This window comes from Pipra filicauda, unplaced genomic scaffold, assembly GCF_003945595.2.
Source record: "Pipra filicauda isolate LSUMZ 115617 unplaced genomic scaffold, ASM394559v2 scaffold24_size8852520_pilon, whole genome shotgun sequence".
NCBI lineage: Eukaryota > Metazoa > Chordata > Aves > Passeriformes > Pipridae > Pipra > Pipra filicauda.
In genome coordinates, this window is record NW_024104365.1 from 4,418,676 (window position 1) to 4,440,955 (window position 22,280).

The following is a 22,280-nucleotide window of genomic DNA, read 5'->3' on the forward strand; positions in this document are numbered from 1 at the left end:
TAGATCCGTGCTCTTCTATCAATGTTGTTCATTAACTTAAATGCCTACTCGCTTGAGCTTGACTCCACCCTGCCTTACTGGTTGTTCATAACCCTCTCTTGCATTTGCTTTTCCTAGGTTAATCAGACAAATACTCCCAGCATACTCTTGTAGATAAGCTTTGTTCATTTCCAGTAACCCACCCAGATGTATTTCTGTACAAGTTCCTCTTTCTTGGACATGATTTATCATTATTGGACACAGTAATGTCTCACCAGTAATCCAGAAGCTTGACTGTATGGATACCACAGTTACATTTGTTTTTCACAACCACATTAAACTGGCAGCTTCCTTTCACTGTTGACTAATAAACCCAGGTATTTTCCCATTACTCTGACGGAGGGTTCCTGGACTTACACTACAAATAGTTATTAATCCATACATGCAGTATCTTGCATTTTGTGCTATTACATGTTCTTGTAGGCTCATTTCCATTACTTGAAGGTCTCGAGTCACCAAGAGAAATTAGATTATTCATTGAAACTATTACTCAATTCTGACTAGACTGGCCAGGCTCTGCAGCGTTTACAAAGGGTTTCTGACAGTCTTGTACAAATTCTGTGTACCTCCTTGGTACTGAATATACTTAAATCGCTCAGACGTGTGTGCTTTCCAGTTTGCTTTGGTGGTTTTTAACTGCACAGGCATTGCAAGAAGCCAGCAAATAATCTTCTTTCTTCTAGACAGACCTAAGCTATGGGCATCCTACTAACATATATTTGTTTTAAAGCTTTGCAGTTAAGAAAAAAATAATCAAAAATCAAAAATAGACAGAAGAAAAGCCAAACAGAATGCCCAAGCAAAACATAGGAAAGCTTAAAATACTGCACATGGCAAGCATTTAACCAAAAGACTTGGATAGAGGTCAAATGTGCTCAAAAAAAGCCAGAAATATATTTGCCACTGTTAGATTTGGAAACATGAAAACAAGCCAACAAGGAAGCAGAACTAGACTTGCCTGGAAAGCAGGCCGATACCATGGGCCTTACTTCAGATGAAGATATGACAGCACAAAGGGAAGAACAGCACAGTCAGAAATGCAGCACCAGGAGTGAGCTCGTTTTCCAACAGCTTTCGTAAAGCATCTGAATAGCTGACTAACCGCTCTGGCTGACCCTTAAGCCTTTAATGGAAAGCAAGTCTTTACTCCCTGTATCAAATCATTCCAAGCAGTGATGTTCGAGAAAAAAACAATAAAAAAAGTTAAGGATCTGTCTCATAGCAGAAAGACAATCGTACAAGTGTGAGCATCTTTCCAGAGCGATACTGGTTCCCATGAGGAACTGTGAATGCCATCTCATCAACCATTTTCATTTTCCTTACTGTTTTGATTGAGCGCTTTTCCCAAACTGTACCACCACCTCTCCTGTGCCCCTCTCTCTGTCAGAAGGGGACGAGAAGGAAGACACCTACTAGCAACAAACACCTCTGGCCATCCCTTGCAGGCACAGCCCAGCGTGCCGACCGCAGTGCGTCCACATGATCCAAGGCGCACTGGATCGCTGCAGTGGATTTTATGGATCCCATTTGCTTTTTATACCTACGAGCAGGATTCACACGGTGGCCGCGGGCACGTCCGGACAGCCGCCAGGTCGAAAACTGCACGAACTTACCGCGCCGCAGCCGCCTCCCTCCCCCAGCACACAGGGAAGCGGAACCGTGGGAGCGCCAGCCCGCGCTGCCATTGGCTCGTCCCGCCCCCGCGCGTGACCGCCGGTTGGCCCTCCCCGGTTGGAGAGGCCCGCGCGGCGGCGGAGCCGGGCCGAGTACGAGGGGCGGGTCGCCGGTCGCCGGTCGCCGTGTCTCCAGGGCGACAGTGCCGGACGAGGGACGGGACGGGACGGGACGGGACGGGAGGGGAGGGGAAGGGACAGGACACAGACAGCACCAGCACCACCGCCACCGGCATCACGTGCGACTGCCGCGCCCGGGGGGAGCTCGGGGCCCACGCGCCACGTGACGAGGCAGTGCCCGCCCACCGCCTCCTCCTCCTCCTCCCCGCTCTTTCTTCCCCCCCGTCCCGCCCCGTTGGCTGTTGCCGTGGCGACACGGGAAGGAGGAGGCGGGGCCGCCGCCCCACCCCGGCCGCGCCGCAGCCCGTGAACGCGGCCCCGCCGCAGCCCGTGAACGCGGCCCCGCCGCCGGCAGCGCCGCCCAGGAGCCGCCGCGGCGGCCGGGAGCATCCGCCGGGCGGGAGCGGAGCGGAGGCGGCTGCGGCGGCGGCGGGCACAGGGCGGGGCGGCCGATGGCGGGGGGGTGAGGAGGGGCCGTCGGCAGGTGCGAGTCGGGCGGGCGGTCCGCGCTGACAGGAGGATGCGCGAGTACAAGGTGGTGGTGCTGGGCTCGGGCGGGGTGGGGAAGTCGGCGCTCACGGTGCAGTTCGTGACCGGCACCTTCATCGAGAAGTACGACCCCACCATCGAGGACTTCTACCGCAAGGAGATCGAGGTGGACGCCTCCCCCTCCGTCCTGGAGATCCTGGACACGGCGGGCACCGAGCAGTTCGCTTCCATGCGGGACCTCTACATCAAGAACGGGCAGGGCTTCATCCTCGTCTACAGCCTGGTCAACCAGCAGAGCTTCCAGGACATCCGACCCATGCGCGACCAGATCATCCGCGTCAAGAGGTGACTTGCCCGGCGGCCGCTCCTCCGGCGGCCGCGCCCGACGCCCACCTGCGGCCCGGCCCGCCCCGCCGGGGCCTGCTGGCCGCCCGCCCCCCCCTCCGTCCCCTCCTCCCCCGCCCCGGTGCCCGGATCTCCGGCCTGAGGGCTGCCCACGCCCGCTCAGGTGCTTGCCCCGCGGCTCCCTTCCTTTGCCCGCCTCCCTCCTGCCTTCCCCCGGGCGGCAGGACGAGCCCCCATCCCGCCGCCCCCTCCGGTGCCGCGCCCGCAGCCCCAGGCTCCCCGTGGGCGGGCGCCGGCCCGGGGGCGGCAGAGCGGGAGCAGGGGCCGGGGCTCCGGCAGCTTCCGCCGTTTGCCCTCCCCCCGTTCGCGTGTGCGGGGAGTTCGGAGTGCTCCCCTGTGAAATGCGGCGGAGAAGCTGGGCAGAGGCTGGAACTGGGGGGGCGGAAAAGCAGTTCCCCGAATGTTGTGTCGGGTCAGCCCTCGGGTGCACTTTCTTGGGGGACGTGCCGTGGCCGATGTGTAAGGGGAGTACCTGGATGCTTTCGTGCGGCAGACAAGAGATCTGCCTGTTCGCATACCTGCATAGGTATTTCCATGAACTTCCCACTCTTAAAAGTGCAGGGCGCCAGCCTCTTTCTCGGTGGAAGTGCCGGCTGTGAGCTTTAGGCCTCATGTATGCTGGTGTTTCCCTTAAATTTCCCACGGTCTCGTTGCCAGCCGCTCTATTAGGAGCAAACCCACGGTGGTGAAACACTGGTGCCTACTGCCAGTTTGTTTTTCTGATCGCTGCGTTGTTTAGATGTACATCAATCAGTCAGATGTCAGCGGCTGAAATGCAGCCGATCGTGCTAAAATAAGGGTAAATGCACCATTTGAAATCATAGCAACCGTTTGAACCATAGCATAGATGAGAAAATGCCGCTGGCCAGATCGTCGCAGACAGAGATCTGTTATTGCCCGTGGAGAGAGGTTGTAATTATATCGCAGAACTGGTTGTAGCTTTGGCTTGGACATCTGAAAGGGAAGCCCTTGTAAATAACTTAGTTGGACCACAGCCGTTGGATTTGCATCTTAATGTAGAGTAGAGCATAAAAGGGGATGATGATGATGATGATAATGGCTAATTGTATGGTCGGGTATGGTCTGTTCACAGAAACTGCCATTCCAGACCAAGGCCTGGGGAAGATGTATTTTGAAATTGGGGAGGAGAGTGAGTAGGGGAAAGGGGAGGGAGGAAGCAAAGCACTGCTATTTTTAAAGACTTGCAACTTTTTCATAGTGGGTATTTCTTAATGTATGTCCAAACTTTTTCAGTTAGGAGATTTCTAAAGACCAATGTAATGGAGTTATTTTGAATTCATTTTGAAAAATCCATTTTCAATATCGTTGCTGTCCTTACACTGCACATACCTTACAGAAGAACATTTTTTATTTAAGTATTAGGGTAGACTTTATTCATTAATAAATGCTTTTGGTTTTCCTATATTGAGTCAGCAATATAAATTCATTTAGTCTCTGAATATATATGTGTAGCTTTTGCAGCTTGCATTGTACCTTGCAGTGGAGCATCTGCATTCAGACCCCAGCTGACAAGCTGTAGATAGGTGAAGCAGAATAGAAAGCAAGTTTTACTTCCATAGTTACATTGACTCAGCACTGATGAGAGTGGGTCTAAATGCTGCTCTTATTTTCCTTCTGCAGCTCTTTCACTCAACACTTCAGCTTTAGGCTTTTGGTTAGTTACTTTGTGAAACATATGAGCAACATTGTAATCCTAAATTTCACTTATGCAACATAATTTAAAAGCCCCTGAAATCCTGGAAGTTTTAGCAAATCCAGATAATTTTAGTTGAGTTGTAGTTGAAAGGAGTCATGGCTAGGCTTCGCGAATGAAGATTTGGGAAGGCTCTATCCACATTTGTTACAAGCACGCTGGTGGCTAATAAGGCCAATACAAGATAGACATGTCCAATTGCAAAAGGCACAGCAGAAAGACTCCTTAGGTGGTATATTCTGCAAGACACTGTTCTTTCTGCGTTGTCTTTTCTCCTCGAGAGTGATCCTGCGTGTGTTCTCAAAGGTATCAGCAGCGTTATAGATGGTGTGTCTCCAGGCCTCCCGATTGGAGGCCAGAGTAGACCAGTTATGTTGGTCAATATGGCCAAGGCTGAGATGTTGTTTCAGGGAGTCCTTGTATCTTTTCTTCGGGGCTCCTCTCATGCGGTAGCCAGTGGCAAGTTCACCATAAAGTTGAAAGGAGTATGGTGTATTAAAAAGATGTAGTTTCAGCAAGGGTACCAGATTTTTACTTGTTAACTTCCCTTATATTTGTGGGTTGTGGTGTTACGTTTGGAAAGTTAAGTTCACAGGCAATGTAAGACCTACTGTGCTATAGACTTAAGCTTGCATACTTTTTACCAGTTAAACTTGAAAAATGCGTATTTACAGATAAAATATGTATTTGTACAAGGACTCCCAAATTGTAATTTATGGTTGCACAAATGCATTTAATCCATTGTCCTAATCATCTAATTATAGTCCTGTTTACTTGGGGATTTTCGATGAGATGTACCTGAAAATGACAACTTATATGCTATTCTTGATACAAACCCATGATCTAAAGATCTCTGAACTTTCATTGTACTTGAAAACCAATTGGCCAAGTCTCTAACTGGTAGGGATTTCTGCATTTTACATGTTGTCCTTGCTATTTTGTTTTATTTTTGGATGAAAGAATCCCTGTGTTAATACATAATTAGAGAGTAATTTTAATTACTCTCCCAAGAAGTAAAAAGAAGAAGAAGAAAAGCCAGGTGAAAGTCCCTCTTCAGGTTAAGAGATGCACGCTTGAGTCTTCTACTTCCCTTGCCTAACCACCACATACCAGGCCAGCCAAGCTAAGTGAGTCCTTTTCTCCACCTGATGAAGCTGAGTGACCTTAGAGGAATGAATGACATGTTTATGAATGAAAGAGGGGAAACAAGTGGACCTTCACTTAGCTCTGAAGCGTAGTGGTTAGAAGAGATTGAGATCACTCTTGCCACTATAGTTTCTGTTCTCATTAAATGGCTGTTTAATATTAGTGCATAAATAGGCTTAGAGACAGGTCTGAAATCCAGGTCTCCCAGCTTGCAGAGAACACTCCTAATGGCAAAACTATAAAGTTGAGCTTCCTTGTGTAGTGTATGTAGGCCTTGCATCCCTTTCAGTCGTGGTGCACAGCTTTATCAAGAGTGGAGGATACCTCCATAGCTTTTAAACAGGTAATTAAAATTCTTTCATGGGAAATGTTTTAAATGTAAACAATATTCCTCTTTTCAAAGTAAGTAAAACATTTTTGTCTAGATCTTTCTAAGAGCGAGTCTGAGTGCTTTAACCATCAGTAAGGGAGCCGTGTCAGTTCTGAGTGGATAGGTGCACCCCCAGCAGCTCTGCCTAGACAGAAGATGAGGAGGAGGGAAAGATTTCAGAAGTGCACACTGTACTCTGGGACAGAGTTTCCTGCTACGCAGAGTGCTGCTGCTGTTGGATGAAGAATCACAGTGGTGCAAAATCACAGCTGCCTCTCTTCTTCCTGCAGATGCTGTGTCTTAGAGCAGTACCTACCCAAGGAGTGGCTTGGCAGTTGCTTGTGCTGTACAAAGCAATCACTTCTGCAATCAGCTGTTCTTGCAGTGCCTGCAACTGGCCCTGCTTGTCTGGAACTTGTGCGTTAGTATCGGTATATGGGGGACAGGAAGCTGGTGGTGCCCTAGGTGAGTGAAGCTGTGGATACCTTGTGTTGCTGGATAAGGAGTGTAATCACAAGGTAGGGGGACAGAGGGATTGTGTCCTAATGCAGGTCGGTGGGTTGTGCAGAATGAGGCCAAAGGTGTATGTGCGTATAAGTATATACCTTTATATATATAAGTACATATTTAGGAACTTGGGAGTGCCTCCATGCTTCTTTGATGCTGTTATCCCTAATGATGATAGCTAAGCAAACAGTTTGGGAGGTCTTATTCACTGTACAATTGGGTGCTTATCTGAAATGCATTGTTCCAACCCCATTTCAGGCACCTAATACCAGGTTCTGGACCCTTCTTGTGCCAAATATGTCCATTAAGTATTGTTTCTTCTGATTCTTCCGTATGCTGAGGATTTGTACTACTGGGAAGATGGAGTGTACATTAGTGTAATATTTTTATGTGGTAGCTTTGAAGCCTACTTACTTTCTGTATTTAACTACTGCCTTATTTCCTCCTGGTGAGGTAATACACAATGTGTGTTACCTGTACACTGGTAGGTGCTGCAGCTCTGGGACCTTTCTTAGATTTACAAGCTTGGCAGCAAAGAGCTGTCTCGTTTATGCTGCAGACAGAACTCCCTATAGTTTCAGAATGAGCTGTTTTCTGGAGAAACCTTTTATTTGTGAGAGCGAGGCTAAATTGGATGAGTGGGCCTGTGCCAGTGAAGGTCTGCAGTGAAGGAAGAACAGAAACTGTGAAAAGAAGCAGATTGGAAGTGGTACACCCTAGTTAGATATCAAGGTTCAGAAGTAAGTAGTGAGTATGCAGATTAAGCAGTGTAAATTTTATTTTTGTTTGTGGAAAAAGGAGTTGGGTAACTTCTAACATTTTTCTGTTCGTCTCTTCTGTGATTAGAAAGCTTTCTGAAGAGAATCTGCTGATATTTGCCAGATACTGAATTTTAATTTTGAACATGACTTTGCAATGTTTTTCTATTATAAAGCTAAATTTAAACCTCACTGGGTATCTATTCCAGTTGCTTGTGTAGCCTTCAATAATGTAATTACTCAGCTTGTCCTACAGGCATTTACTTTTTTTTCTTTTTAAGTTGAACCCCATGAAATAGAGAAGTATTATTATTTCTATTTAAGAAGAAAACTAGAGCACAGAAATAGAAAGAACTCAAAGTTAACTCAGAGTTCTTCACTTGCGGTAGTTTCTCTAGATGTCTGACCAGTGCTTTAAAGACAGGACTGTCATGTTCATGTTTTAGAGACTAACAGAGCCTACTTAAAGCATTTCTCAAAAATACTATTTTATTTCAAGTAGTGAAAAAAAAACCCTTTTCACTAATCTGTTGCTTTTTCTCTAGAAGACAAAGACTAGAAAATTTATTTATTTAGATTGGCTGAAAATGCAGACTAAATTATCTAAGTATATTGCTATGAAATATCACAGAAACATTGAGTTTCTTTGAGTTAAGAATGTTCTTTGTGGTGGAGTTTATTATCAGGATGACAGTCTGCCTCCCAGTCTAGGGATTCTGTGTGGCAATTTAAAACATTTCAAAGTATTGAAATTTATTAATTGTGAAATCATAATCTTCAGTCAGTGGTAATTGATGCATTTAGTGACTTAATGGGGATTAAGTCTGGAAGACTATACTTGAAATTACAAATTGCTTAAAATTCTAGTTGAAAATATTGCTTTCTTAGTAGTATGAAAACTAAGAATGGTTTTTATTCAAAGAACATGAGTCCTCTTTAAACAAGGTTGAATTTTCCGATTTTCTGAAATTCTATGTATTTTGCATCTTTATTTTAAGAAAATATTTTCTAATTTTGAGAACTGACTAGAGAATTCTTCATAGGCACTGCTATAACGCATTCAACCACAAACATGGCTCCAGCCTTCCAGGAAGAAACACTGAAATATTCAGTAGAAGTGAAACTTAGAAAATTCTATTTCTTCAGTAGTGTACTGTATGTAAAGCTTGACAAATGTCTGGGGACTTTCGTAGGTGGTAGCTGTGTGGAAGTGGTAGAAATAAGGGCAGACTTCAATCCTGAAGTCTTTTTAAAAGCAAGTGTTCTTTTTCTTGCAATAATCTTGATGTAGTGTATTGTTTCGAGTACAGTACTCATCTTTACATGAAAAAGGTAATAACCATGGCCCAATTCTCTATAGGATGCTTGGCCAAGCTGCCAGCCACTCTTGTGCACCCATCAGATGAAATTTAGGACTTCATTGGAAGAACAGAGTAACAGATTTTAAATCTCAACAAACACTTGGACATATTTCTGAGAAAATGCAGGAAACTGGATGAAATTCTGACATGGTGCAGACTTTGGCCGTGGTGTTAAAATATTTAAGTATAATAGAAAAGCTCTACAGGTCTCTCTTTTTTTTTTTTTTTTGTTAAGGGACACCTATTAATGGCTGTTTCTGAGGTGAGAACCTTATCAATTTATAAGAACAAAATGCAAATATTTTAAGCATCAGTCACGCATAAAGAGGTGGTAAACACAAGTAGTCAGTCGTACCTCATTGACTGTATAACCTTCAGCTGTCTGGCCACCTCTTGTGTCTTATTGGGGAACTGATACATAGACTGTGCCCTAGAAAGTGTCTGTAATAGAAAGAATGCGACTTAGATTTATGCTCTGGTGTTTTCAAAATAACTAGAGACAGGAAGAAGTGTTGTATTGAGTTTAGATTTTTTTTTTTTTTTTTTGGTGAATCTACTTTTGTTTTAAATTTAAATTAATGAACTGATTCTATCAATAAAATTATAGGTTTCTACATACATTCTACAATTCATATATGGACAATCCTCTAAAAATGTCTCGGACAGTGTGCAATTTTAAGCTATAGAAGGTTATTTTAAAGATGCTTGGCTTAGTCTTAGATATTTCAATGTGCTTGTGCATCTTTGGAACATATAACCTTTAATGTTTTCCTGTAGTAGCATTTGAATTAAATTACATACTTGAAGAGATTTTTTGACTCTTTCCCCCCACGCACTCTCCCACTCTCACTTTCTTGATAATCTGAAATATTCATAATACTTTGGGTTTCTTTTCAGTGGAAACCATGAAAATTGGAGACAGTGCTTGTAGCCAGAGTCTTCTCTGGGATTTTTTTGCACGTTCCCCCCCCCCCCCCCCCCAGATAATTGTATAGGTATTCCTTTCCAAGTTTTACTTATTTTTCTTAGTAAGGTAAAGTGACATGATAGTTTCCATATGTGGACACTGAAAATAAATCTTTTTATCCCCTCCTACTTTTTAGGTGTTCTTTGGACTTTTATTGAAAAAGCCAGGTAGGCAAGCTCCTTTTTATATGTGTGTTTAGTTTAGATTGTGCTAGTTTAGAGTGTAGCTTTTTTTTTTTTTAAAATGATGCCTGTATTATTTTGCATCAAATTCTGGTTTTGGGTCTTAATTGCTGCTGTAGCTTATGTTGTTGTAGAGTTATGTGAATAAATATGGATAGTTGCAATTGTCAAATAGTAGAACAGTATGTGGCAAGACTTCTTAAATATGTTTTTGGTTGTGCAGTATTGCTTGATTGTGCCTGTGCTGTAAAAATGCTATTTAATGTGTTAAAGACCAGATATAACAGTGACTTTAATGGCTTTCATAGCTTAGTTCAATAATATAGCATTAATGCTTGGAGTTGAATGTGTTCTGTCTTGCTCTTCATTAAGTTGTTTTGGCATAGATTTTTTCAATGAATATTTGGAAAATCTTATTTTACAAAATCGTTGCTTGTTAGAATTTCTGGTTTTGCTTCTGAATTTCTGTTTTGCTTAGAGGACAGTAATTCTTTAAATACTGTTTTTTATAGCTAACACGGGAGTAACTTTCATCTTTTATTTCAAAATAGTTATTCAGTTGGATAGTGTGTGGATAGAAGCAAATTTAGTTGTTTGGTCAAATATAAAACATTCTGGATAATGTTATGTTTAGTTAAAACTCCTGTTAGCAGAGATACTTTTTAGACTGAAATTTCAAAAATAGACATTCTTTGGCTATTGAATGCTTTTGGATGAAAATGTGGAATATCTGAGTGGGTAGATCTCACCAAAAAAATCATTAAATCCATCCCTTTTCTAGTTTTCTTCTTAATAATTGCGTGTCAGGTTTTTATTTTTTTGCACCTAAGAATAAACCTGGGGTTACTGGTTATTTAATTTCTGAAATATTGCAAGTGTTGCTCAAACTTTTTTTTTTCCTCCGTGTAAATTGTGTAGGTGGTATGTGATAACATTTTGAGAGAGAATAGGGAAGCAATTGGGACTGCAGCGCTAAATTATCCTGACACGTAGTGACTTGTACAAAGATTTACATGATTGTTAAGGTAACAAGAGCTATAGCTATCTGCTTCTGTATGTTCTCTTATTCACTAACTTTCTGCTGCTCTGTTTTTTTGTTTTGGGTTTGTTTTGTTTTGTTCTTGTTTTGTGTTCCAGAGGTTTCTAGTACAGGACTAGTATTCAGTTTTTGCTGCACTAAGGCAAACACTATAATTTAGGTACAGTTTACAATGATGAGTGCAACTCGAACACTTTCTTTGTCAATGGGTTGGATGCATTTTGTTGTCTTAAATCCTAGTCTAGACAAGAGAATTAAAGGTGTGTTATGAGCACGTTATCCTTTCTCAACATTAATGTCATGGGACTCATTCAGTTACTTGATGCTGTACTCTTTAAAAATGCAATGGTGACAATATTTTAATTCTTGTCTTGATTAGCCCTAGAGTAGGTGAAGGACAAAAAAAAGCAGTGTGTGTTTTTGGAGTTGATTAGCTTGTTCTGAAATACCACTTTTGTCTTGTAGATAGTGCTTTAACAACTTAAAAAATATTATCTTCTGCAAAAGTCGGGGTAATGAGGCAGACATTGAAGCATTTTTAAGATATTAGAATGTAATAGCATAGAGTAGTGGTCTGGGGTAAAATAAAATACAGCTCTTACTTTACGGAATGGTTTGGGGACTTCCCATTGTTATTTGGGGTAACGGGTAGCCAACTTAACTAAAAGATTAATAGTGTTTGAGATTCCCATGCGAGTTTCAACTCAACTACAGTTTAATTTGAACTAGAAATGAATTGGATAAGGATGCTGAACTAAAGTGCTTGAATGTTGTGAAGAAGACCTTTGGTCCTGGTTTTCTGTTTAATTGCAAGAAAAGGCACTTTCAAGAAATAGCCACAGAGATCACTGCTGGCCCTATATGCATGCTTGCTGACTGATGAGTAAGTTTGGGTAGGAGAATGTTTGAATTATTTGCCCTCTTAATTCTAATATATTTTACTGTTTGAAGTATAAGCTAGGACTGATCAACCTGCTTAATCTGATTAGATCTGGTTGCAGTTTCCAGCACTTCTATGACATCTTTTTAAGTGATGTACAAAATGTTACTTGAAACATTTTGTAAATGTGCAAATAATTGGAATGCTTTTCTCTTTTGAAAAAACCATGAGCTTTATTAGACCTATTTAGAAATGCATAAAACTAAGTCTTTCAAGAATTTGTTTTCTTTTGAATTTTCCTTACCATGTTTTTAATTTCATTTACAAATTTTAGAAACTCCTTGATTTTTGTTAGAACAAAACACTGAATACAAAATGTTGGGGTTTTATACCATTTTCCCCAGAATTTATGAAAGAGTGGGGGAAAAAAAAATCTGTTTTTTATTCACCCACCTCTGTATTTAATGATACAGAATCCTGAATGTGTGTATTTTTTTGAACTATGTGACAGCAACCCTTATTTATATACTACTACTTGTACATACCTGTTTTTAAGAAGGTATGTTTTCAGTGTGTGGGTTACTTTCTACTGCCAAAAGGACTTGATGTATTAATGGGTTTTCCTAGTAGTAGTCTTATATATCCAGGTTCAGAATTTGACCCCCTTCTACTGTAATAATTCTGCTGAAGACCAGTCACACAGTGGTGTTTTGTGTTTTAGTTTTTTTGGGGGGGGGTTAACTTCAGGAATACAATTTCTTTTTTTGAAAATGATTTGGAGGTTAGAAGAGATAATCATGTTGAACTATTTCTTCTGGAGCATTTTATCAGATGCCTTTCATACCCCTCCAACCCCTCCACCCTCACAAAGGAAAAATCTAACTGGTCTGAGTGTTTCTCAGTCTCTGATCAAATCCAGGCTCCCCATCTTGCTGCTTAGTCTCAGATGCAGTTAGATTCTTAGTAGCTGACATGCAGGTTACTCCCTACAATGCCTGTAAGACAGAAGAATGACTCACATTCTGCAGGGTTAATGCTGCAATCCACTATCGAAATTCAGGCAATAACGTGGAATGAATTATCCCATTGCTTTTGTCCGTTTGGGTGTGGTGTTAGGTTTGGGGGAAAGGCAATGGGGAATTGTGATTGTGGTACCACGTAAATCTGTGTGATTTTCTTGGGTTCTTTAACAGATAACCTCCTCAGTAAGCAGTGAAGGTTTTGGGGGTAGGAAAGGTTGGTTTTGTTTTTGTACCAAGTGTGCAGGATGCAGGCAGACAATCCTGGCATCGATCTTCCAGTGCTCTGGAAGAGATGCCTTTTTTCAATTTTTTTTTCCCCAATGCCAACCTTCTCTTTTCTTGCATTTCATTGAGAAATAAATGAGGAATGAGTCTTGCAAAATAGCTTAGTGTTTCTTTTCTGTGTTATTTCTTTAGGAATCTGCTTTGCTTTGAGGTGTGTATTCCTGTTGCAGCAAACTACTCAAAAAATCAACTTGTATGCAGAATCTCTACTCTTGAGACACAGGCCCACTCACTGGTCAAAACACTTAAATTCTGAAAGAATGGGAGAAAAATGCAAGTCAGTATGTCATCGTGGAGCAACATCTGATCTTTCCTGAAATATTGTGGTCACTTGGTCTAGGGGAGTCTTCTGGTGACCACTAACTGTATGGAATATCAATTTTGCATTTTTGCAGTGACTTCTTAATCTAAAGTGAATAAGCAGTTCTGAGAAATCACCAGGTTTCAATCCCTGGTATCTTTCTTCAGCTTGTACATCTGATCTTTTTCTGTTGCTCCCCTGGGATTTGTGAATTTGCTTTCATGTATTTGTATGTACCTTCATAGTGGCTTATCTTCAACAGGAAGATTGAAGAATATTTTCTCAACCTCACTTGTAGCTTAGTGGTTAGAACAGTCTGCTGGAAAAAACAGATGTGAAACTCCTATGACCAAAGAAGTTGTATGGTGCAGGTCTGTCACCTCAGTGATCAGGGCTGTAGTTGCTGTACTGCTACATTAAATGTGAGAAACAGCATTTGCCACTATTTGCTTTTATTCTCATGGCTTTCTGTGGAAGTGATATCTGTTCTGTTTTTGTTGACTATCTTACTATTGTTGTGTTAGTAGACTCATGGAACAGTGTTTGGTGAATTAGGCCTCTCGAGGGACTTGGCTGCTTCCATGCCTCATCTGTAAGTCCCCAGAGAGCTTAGGTGTGTTTTGGTTCCAGTAGATGGCTCAGCTGGGCTTGCACAGCTGTAGGCTGTCAGACTGCTTGCTACCTTGTTTTGACAAAAAAGCTTCAAGTGGGTGCAGACTTTCAAGAATTTAAGTGGGTAGGTAAGAAATTTCATGGGCCTCTAAATTATTTTGGAGTCCCAGAATATTTAGCTACCTCAGTTTTGCTTTCAGACCCAGAAATATTTGTCATCAAAAATGAATTTTTCTCTTTACTTCCTGCTTCTTCACATCAGTTTCATTCTGTATATTTTGAGCAGTGAATTTCTGAATGTCTTTGTATGGATCTTTTTTGTACAGAATCTTGAGTAGACCACAGACTTGATGATCATGTCATCCACAGCATGAGCTTATAACAATTCTTGTACTTCAGATAGCTTCCTTCTCTAAAAAAAGAGTTCTATGCACACATTATATTATATTACTGTTCGTAACATTTTATTTGGAGTAGAATCTGCTTAGGTGGCTATCCTTATACAAATAGCTGTCTGAGGGATGGCAGACTCTTTCCTAGGAAGAAACTGGAGGAGCAGATGAGATCAAGATAGCCTGTTGAGAGTCCATGTAGTTTTAATGTTAAATATCGAACAGGAAGAAACTTTGAGTAGTTTTCCTTCATAGGCATCTCTTCTGTCTATCCTTAGTTTGGTTGTCTGCAGCCTCACTTAACATTAGATGCTGCAGATGCTCAGCAGTCTATTTTCATACCATCTGTTTCTCCAGTAGCTGTTAGAGGTTGGCCATGTGAGAGAATCAATAGCCTTCTGCTCTTTGGCTCTCGATGTTCCAGAAAATTTAGGCATGGTGTCACATTCTAGAATTTCACTCCATTCAAATATTCCTAAATTTCATTCAAACTGTGGAGAAGCTAGGCTACTGGTTGATGTGGTGAATGGGTGGCTATGTTTTGATGGGATTAGGGTTGAAAAATCCTCTCCTGCCTTTAAAGATAACATTATGGATCAGCTGATAATTTTGGACTGGATGACTGGATATCTAATGGTCTTGCCTGTAGTCAGGCACCATAGACAACATAGTTGTTCCATGTGGGATTGTGTAACCTCCGTTATTTACTGAAGTATCAGTCTTATGTAGCTGCTGCAAATTTCTGATGAGTCTGTTTACCATCCAACAGTTTTTAGTCAAGCGTCTTGTAACTCTTTTGAGTGCTCTCTGTAACCAGCTTTCATAGCAACCAAAGTCAGATACGTGCCATCCATCAGATCAATCTGACAACTGTTGGCAAGGAATGCTGTTCCTATTACCACTCTGAGTACCAGTTTTTACTTAAAGGTCTGGCATTATTGTGGAAATGGTCCTGCTGCCACCAGGACCTTTGCCTCAGATTCTGCACTGACCACTTAATTGGAGGATTGCTGGACTTGTTCCTCATCTGTGCAAGGGTGGTTTTCAGAAACCATGGTGAGCAAATCCCATCCTTGGATAGCCTCCTGATGGACTGGAGCTACTGGTCTTTTAATCTTTTTGACTTACACTTTTGATTACATTTGTGATTGCCAAGAGCTCAACTACTGGACAGCTGTAATGGTTTGTAGACAGGACACGTTATGTGAATGTTTACCGGGACTGCTTCGTCTTAATGCTTTTGTAACTCTTTGATTGAACAAATCCACATAATTCAGGTTTTAGCTACCAAAGTTTACAATGTAACTGTGTTCTGAAAGGGAAAACAAAATATATGGAAAGCTAGAGTCAGGGTACTTGTAACTGTGTTCTGAAAGGGAAAACAAAATATATGGAAAGCTAGAGTCAGGGTACTTGTAACTGTGTTCTGAAAGGGAAAACAAAATATATGGAAAGCTAGAGTCAGGGTACTTGAACTTAAAAAGTCCAAATTGCTTTGGAACATGAAGAAAGAGGGAAGGAGGGTGGCATGTATTGCAGGGTTTACAGGTGAATCCCTAAGCTTGATAGGGGGACACTGAGAAGAAAAGAACAAAACCTCTGGTTACAAAGGTTTTGCCTCTGGGAAGAAATGCTACCTTGTAGACTTAACATGGGAAAGAAGAATGATTTTTTTGAAAAAAATAAAGAGTTTTCTTTCTGTGGCTTCTCAAGAACTTGGTCATTCAGTATGATTTGCTATTTATTGCAGAATAATGCCGTTTCTTTCTATATGTTGTTCTCATAAACTATATTTGGCAAAAAAAATATACAAAAAAGCGCATCCTTTATTTAAATGAGATGGGCATATTCAAGAAAGAAATCAAGTAACTTAGTGAATGTTGAATTCTCCTTCAGATGGTTTTTAGTCAGAAATAGTGACTGCCATCATGGTAGCTTCATCTGCCAGAGAGGGACAATGGAAAGCTCAGTCTTGGATGAAAGCTGAGAAGGCACACCTTGGAAGTCCCTTATTACTCTAAAATTAAGCAATTGTATTGCCTTCCTAGCTGGGATAATTGGACTGGTAATTGAAGTCTACATTCTTCTCCCAGAGATGATCAAAACGCCTTCCTTTGAAAGACTTTCTGTCTGTCAGCAAGAAATGTGGTTAGATTAAAAGGACTGGGAACAGTCTGGGTTTCACACCCCCGCACATGCCTTCATATTAATTGGAATGGCCTTTCTGCATAGGATAACTTAATGTGGAAAAAATAATTAGTGGACTATTTTCAGGAAATTCTAGTTACCAATTAGTGATTCAATGAAGAAAGTGTAATGGACACTAGGGTGTGTGGTACCTTTAAACATAGTCTCTTTCTTAAAAGGAATCCAACTTTTTCAAATATTTTCTTACCATGATTACTGTTACTTTTGAGGGTTAAGTATACAAATTATCATCCTTTCTGTACCTAGAATGTGACAAGCAGTCATGGAAATATTGAGGTAGTATTTTGTCTCTCAGAATAAAACAAATTACATAGTTTTTTAAAAATAAGTTTTTGCTCAGAGAGACAGTTAAAATGTACATTCATATACAAGAATATATGCGTATATGTGCAGAGAGGGTTTTCATTCTTTTAGCTTATGGGGTCAGGAGTCAGGATAAAAAAAGAAAAAAACCAAAATGCAGATTTTACCAGGTTCTGCGGTCATCTTCTATTCAAAATCATTTAAAATAGTCTTTGCCCACATGTGAAAATTTTGTCACCAAGTTACTTCTGAACAAGTTTGGTTAAACCAGTATAAATCCACCCTAATTGTTTCTTACCTAATTTAAGCAGTATTGAAATTGGTGTCCATGGGGGAATTTGCAACATTTTAAAGAAGTTACTTAGGTTGGTCTGACCTGTTGGTGTTTTCTCCCTCTGAAAAAAAAAATTATGTCAGTAAGAGACATAGCCTCTTGTTTCATTCTTTTTCCCTCTCTCTCACGCATGCACGCACGAGTTGCTCTTTCTGTCAGCCACTGGGGCCTGTCCTCTCCATGAATTCAGCTGAGTAACCATCTCTTTGGGTGACACAGGCCATCAGCCAGCACACAGCCATTGGCAAAATGCCGGTGCGGAGGCGCTCCAGTGCCCAAGGGATGCTGACAGCCCAGAGCCTTAGGCTCTGACCCTGGTGCACCCACACTGCTGCTGACACAGCTTTGGCACTGGCCAAAGCAGCCAAGTGCCCAAATCCCCAGAGATGCAGCAGCCTGGTGATGGAGTCCCAGAGGCTGACCTTGCTGGTGCAGGCACGGCCTGATAGCTGATGGGGTTAACGTGTACAGGATAAAACAGTCTCCAGGGTTGACCGAGTGCCACGAGGTGTCTTCATGGACAACAAAATGGCTGTCAGGCAGGTTAGTAAAAGTCTTCTGGGAAAAGGGAGCTTTTTTTAACCTAGACTAGACCTGAGGAAATTAACATTTATACAGTAGTTAAAATATAAATAGCTCGACATCTGATGTGATAAGTATATCTGAGCTCCTCATTCTACCTGGCTTCGTTTTGGTATTTAATCCAATGTTAGACTTGAGATATACGTACACACATGTAAGGAGAAGTAAAATGTTTAGATTTTACTGTTTTCCTAGGTATCCTGTATTTAATGTCATTTTATAAACAAGTTCTTATTCAGAAAATTCTGGTTATTAGAATGTATCCACAACACTGATTTAGAATGAAATCGTCTTGTTTTTCTCTAATTGGTACCTGTCCTATTGTAGAAAGAATGAAACAGCTCCTAAAAAAATGATTTCTGGAGTTTATGTTCAACACAGAAGAGAGGTTAGAAGTAAATTATTCTTTATATTTGCCACACAGAGGTAGTATGCTGGGAGGCGGTATTTTATATTTGAAGACGAACCAAAATTTCTTTTAATAAGAACAAACAAGTAACAAATCAAACAACCAAAAAAATCCAAACATGACTTCTGAAGCCCTTATTTCAGTCTATTCATCTTCAGATATGGAAAGAGTTTCACTTAACAAGCTGATGTACTCTTTTTGAATTAACTTTCTAGAATTAGAAAGTTGAGTTGTTAAAGATGAAGGTGACATCTTATACCTGTGGAGAAGAAAACCTTCTTAGTGCTCTGTTTATTCAAACATTCCAATTATTTATACCAGGCACATAGTAATTAGATAAATTATTCTGTAAGATAAGGACCACCAACTTTCTGAAGTCAAGAATGTTTTTCTTTACCAAGTTGAAAATCAAATGTTCTGGGAGAAACTCAGGAGGAGTGAGCATTATGTAAAGCCTTCTTGTTGTATGTTTTTAAGATGTGGTTACAGAATCACAGAATATGCCAAGTTGGAAGGGACCCACAAGGATCATCGAGTCTAACCCCTGGCCCTGCGCAGGACCATCCCCAAGAGTCACACCATGTTCCTGAGAGTACCATCCAAACGCTTCTTGAACTCTGTCAGGCTTGGTGCTGTGACACTTCCCTGGGAAGCCTCTTCCAGTGCCCAGCCATGCTCTTGGTGAAGAACCTTTTTCTAATATCTAACCTAAACCTCCCCTGACACAACTTCAGGCTGCTCCCTTGGGTCCTGTCACTGGTCACCACAGAGAAGAGATCAGTGCCTGCCCCTCCTCTTCCCCTCACAAGGAAGTTGTAACTGCAATGAGCTCTCCCCTCACTCTCTTCTTCTCCAGGCTGAACAGACCAAGTGCCCTCAGCTGCTCCTCACACGGCTTCCCCTCAAGGCCCTTCACCACCTTCATTGCCCTTCTTTGGACACTCTCTAAGAGCTGTATATCTTTCTTATATTGCAGTGCCCAAAACTGCACACAATATTCAAGGTGAGGCTGCACCAGTGCAGAGCAGAGCGGGACAATCCCCTCCCTTGACTGGCTGGCGATGCTTTGCCTGATGCCCCCCAGGACATGATTGGCCCTCCTGGCTGCCAGGGCACTGCTGACTCATATTCCACTTGCCATCAACCAGGACCCGCAAGTCCCTTTCCATGGCACTGCTTTCCAGCATCTCATTCCCCAGTCTGTCTGTACATCCACGGTTGCCCCATCCCAGGTGCAGAATCCTGCACTTTCCCTTGTTGAACTTCATATGGTTGGTGATTGTCCAGTCCTCTAATTTGTTAAGGTCTCCCTGCAGGGCCTCCCTGCCTTCGAGGGAGTCAACAGCTCCTCCCAGTTTTGTCATCTGCGAATTTGCTTAGTATCCCTTCCAGTCCTGTGTCCAAGTCATTTATGAGGATGTTGAAGAGCACAGGGCCTACGATGGAGCCCTGTGGAACCCCACTAGTGGCAGGTCACCAGTCTGACATTGCCCCATTCACTGTTACCCTCTGTGCTCGACCCACGAGCCAATTGCTCACACACCACATGATATGTTTATCCAACTGTGGGCTGAACATTTTGTCCAGAAGGATAGTGAGGGGGCTTTCAGAGCATCTGCTAATGATGCTAGTCAAGGCCTTTGGATTCACATCTGTTCTTTCTTTGTTGGTGACAATTTTTATTTTGGTAGAAGAGGGCTTGATTATAGTCAAAAGGATTTGAAATCAGAATACTATTTCTGAAGTAAAAGAGAAAATTATAGCATTTATATTATTTTCTCCTAATTGGTTCACTGTATCAGTGTGGTCACTTGCTTAGTAAAATAGTCCATCCTCTGAAAAATACCCAGAGCTGTAACCTAATTACTGTGAGGCAAATCTGTCTCAACTGAGAATTTTTTGCAAAGTTTTGTTATATGCATTGTAGGATGTTTTTATTAGCTTGAAGGACACTAAGCTGTATTCTTCTTTAGTTTCTAGGGCAACAAAGAAGTCTGCTTCGAACACGAGTTCTTTTCAGGCTATGCAATATCATATAAATTCTGGTATCTACCTGCCTTATGTTCTACATGGGGACTGATGAAAGAGCAGAAATTTAGGCCAGGTTGTTTACCTCTTAGTCTCCTTATTTTTGTTTTAGTTTTTCTTGAGTTTTAGTTACCTGAAGCTAGGTTCAATGGAAAAGGTCAAATTCTTTAAAAAGCAAATAAATAAAAGCCACTATGGAAATGAAGTTTATATCCATACATAAAGCTTGATTCTGCAGACCAGATAATGGCAGTCAAATTGTCAGAGGTGAATTTTTTGATCTAGGCTTGCATTTGTTTTCAGAGGCCAAATCTGGGTAGTGCTGAAAGTCAGGAGCACAGACTTCTTGAGGTAAGAAGGTTCTTAGCTTGACATGGAGTAGAAACTATTTCTTTCTGGTTCTGATTGGACAGCATGACACAGTCATTCCTGAACTCTAATCCTTTGGAAGCAGGTGATGCTACTAAGAAGGTTTTGAATTAATTGTTAGGCCTATTCTTGAAGACTGTAAAAATGTATTAAACTATTGGAATATTTTAAACAAGTTTTGCAGTGGAATTTTTATCAGTGATTATAAATTGGTTAAAGTAATATAAGAGTGTGTTGGCTTTGAAGAGTGAAACAATATCTCGCAGGACTGTAGTCTTCTGACCCTTTTAAAAAGCATATGCAATTGGCTAGTTTTACTAGCCAAAGTTTTTACTATACTAAAAAGTTTCACTTTCTATAGTTTAAACAAACAAGGATAAAGAGTTTGAAGTTGTCATTAACTTATGCTTGAGCTTTAGTTAATTCTGTAAAATCTGGTTAGTTCACTTCGCTTTCAAAATTCTAAGATATATGTCTATCTTGAGGTCTGTAAGTATGATTATCGCTTCCTCTACATAAACGAATAGCTATAAATATTTATATAACTTTGGCATTTGTTTCTCTGCCCATTTTCTATGTAAACAACCCTTATGCAACTCAGTTGTCTGCTTCTGTCATCTTCTTCCATTACCTACCAGTAAGTTTTGAGGTCTATAACAAAGTTGAACTAAATTTAACATGAGGACAAGTTCCCAAAGAGATAGTGGAAGGCTTGTCCTTGGAAGTTTTCAAGACTGAACTGTGCATGGCCCTGAGCAAGCTGGTAGAGATCTCCTGGCTGACCTTGCTCTGGTAGAGATCTCCTGGCTGACCTTGCTCTGAGGAGTGGGTGGGACTGGAGACCTGCCAGGGTCCCTTCCTGCCTGGTTCAATATCTGGAATTAATTAGAAATCTAAATAATGATTAAGTTCTGTCAGAATTATTGGTGGGAATGACATGCTGTCAGTGCTCTAGTTGTGGAAGAAACTGGCACATGCTTAACCCTAATTATGGACTGGAGAATGGTGAGGGGAAGAATTGTAGGCAGAAGATAAAACTAGAGCTTTAGATAGAAGCATTGATAGACTCTACAAGAAACTAGACCTACCATTGTTTTCATACATTACTTTACAGACTCTGCTTTATAAAAGGGCTGGATGCTGTTTAAGTTTTTTCAAATGGAATATTAACAACATCTAATCTGAAGGATTTTTCTTTAACCCAGCTACAGACATAAAATTTGATATATCTGAATTGGTAGAAATCTGTTCGGTCACTTTCTTTCTCTTCCCCCACCTTTGTCAATGCTTGCTTCTACAGGAAGTTTACAGCATATTTTAAAATATTACAGTAGTTCATCTAAGCATTTGCATGTCAAGAGAGATGCTTGTGAGAGAAATTTCTTGTGAGAAAGCATGTATTGATAGATAAATGGTAATGCATGTTAGGGTCACTCTTAAGTTTTTTTGAACACAACAATGTAATAATTCAAAACTATGAAACAATTAGAATCCATAGATTTGTATTGTGTGCAAGAGGCTTACGTTGCTTTTAATAGGTATCTACGTTTTTCATTGCCTTTGTAAGGGGACCTATTCAGTCCCATAATCACCAGAGTAGGCAGGCTTTGACCTTGTAGAAGTTTTGTACGGAAAAGTGAGGAGGAGGAGAAATCCCTCAATGACAGCATATGTTTTAAGATATTGTGAGCCTTTGCAGTTTCTGGTCAAGCCAGCGGTGTTGAAGTGAGGTAACAACCTCGACTTTGCCCCCCAAGCTGGTGTTCTTGTTTCAAGGCACAGCTT

General features: G+C 41.3%; 1 protein-coding gene across 3 annotated transcripts in view; it reads left to right on the forward strand.

The window, feature by feature from the left end:
- The first annotated feature begins 2,239 nt into the window (after positions 1-2,239).
- The window catches only part of RAP2A (RAP2A, member of RAS oncogene family), a 33,326-nt gene continuing 13,285 nt past the window's right edge, over positions 2,240-22,280 (forward strand). Inside the window, exons 1-3 of one of the 3 annotated variants that reach the window (XR_005563782.1) lie at positions 2,240-2,666; positions 6,247-6,421; positions 9,686-9,716. Coding sequence is in view for 2 of the 3 variants with exons in the window: in XM_039382014.1 (XP_039237948.1) it covers positions 2,353-2,666; positions 6,247-6,382 (450 nt within the window). In the remaining variant the exon portion in view is untranslated. The remainder of the gene's footprint in view (positions 2,667-6,246; positions 6,422-9,685; positions 9,717-22,280) is intronic. The other 2 variants (XM_039382014.1, XM_027741036.2) reach the window with 2 other exon arrangements.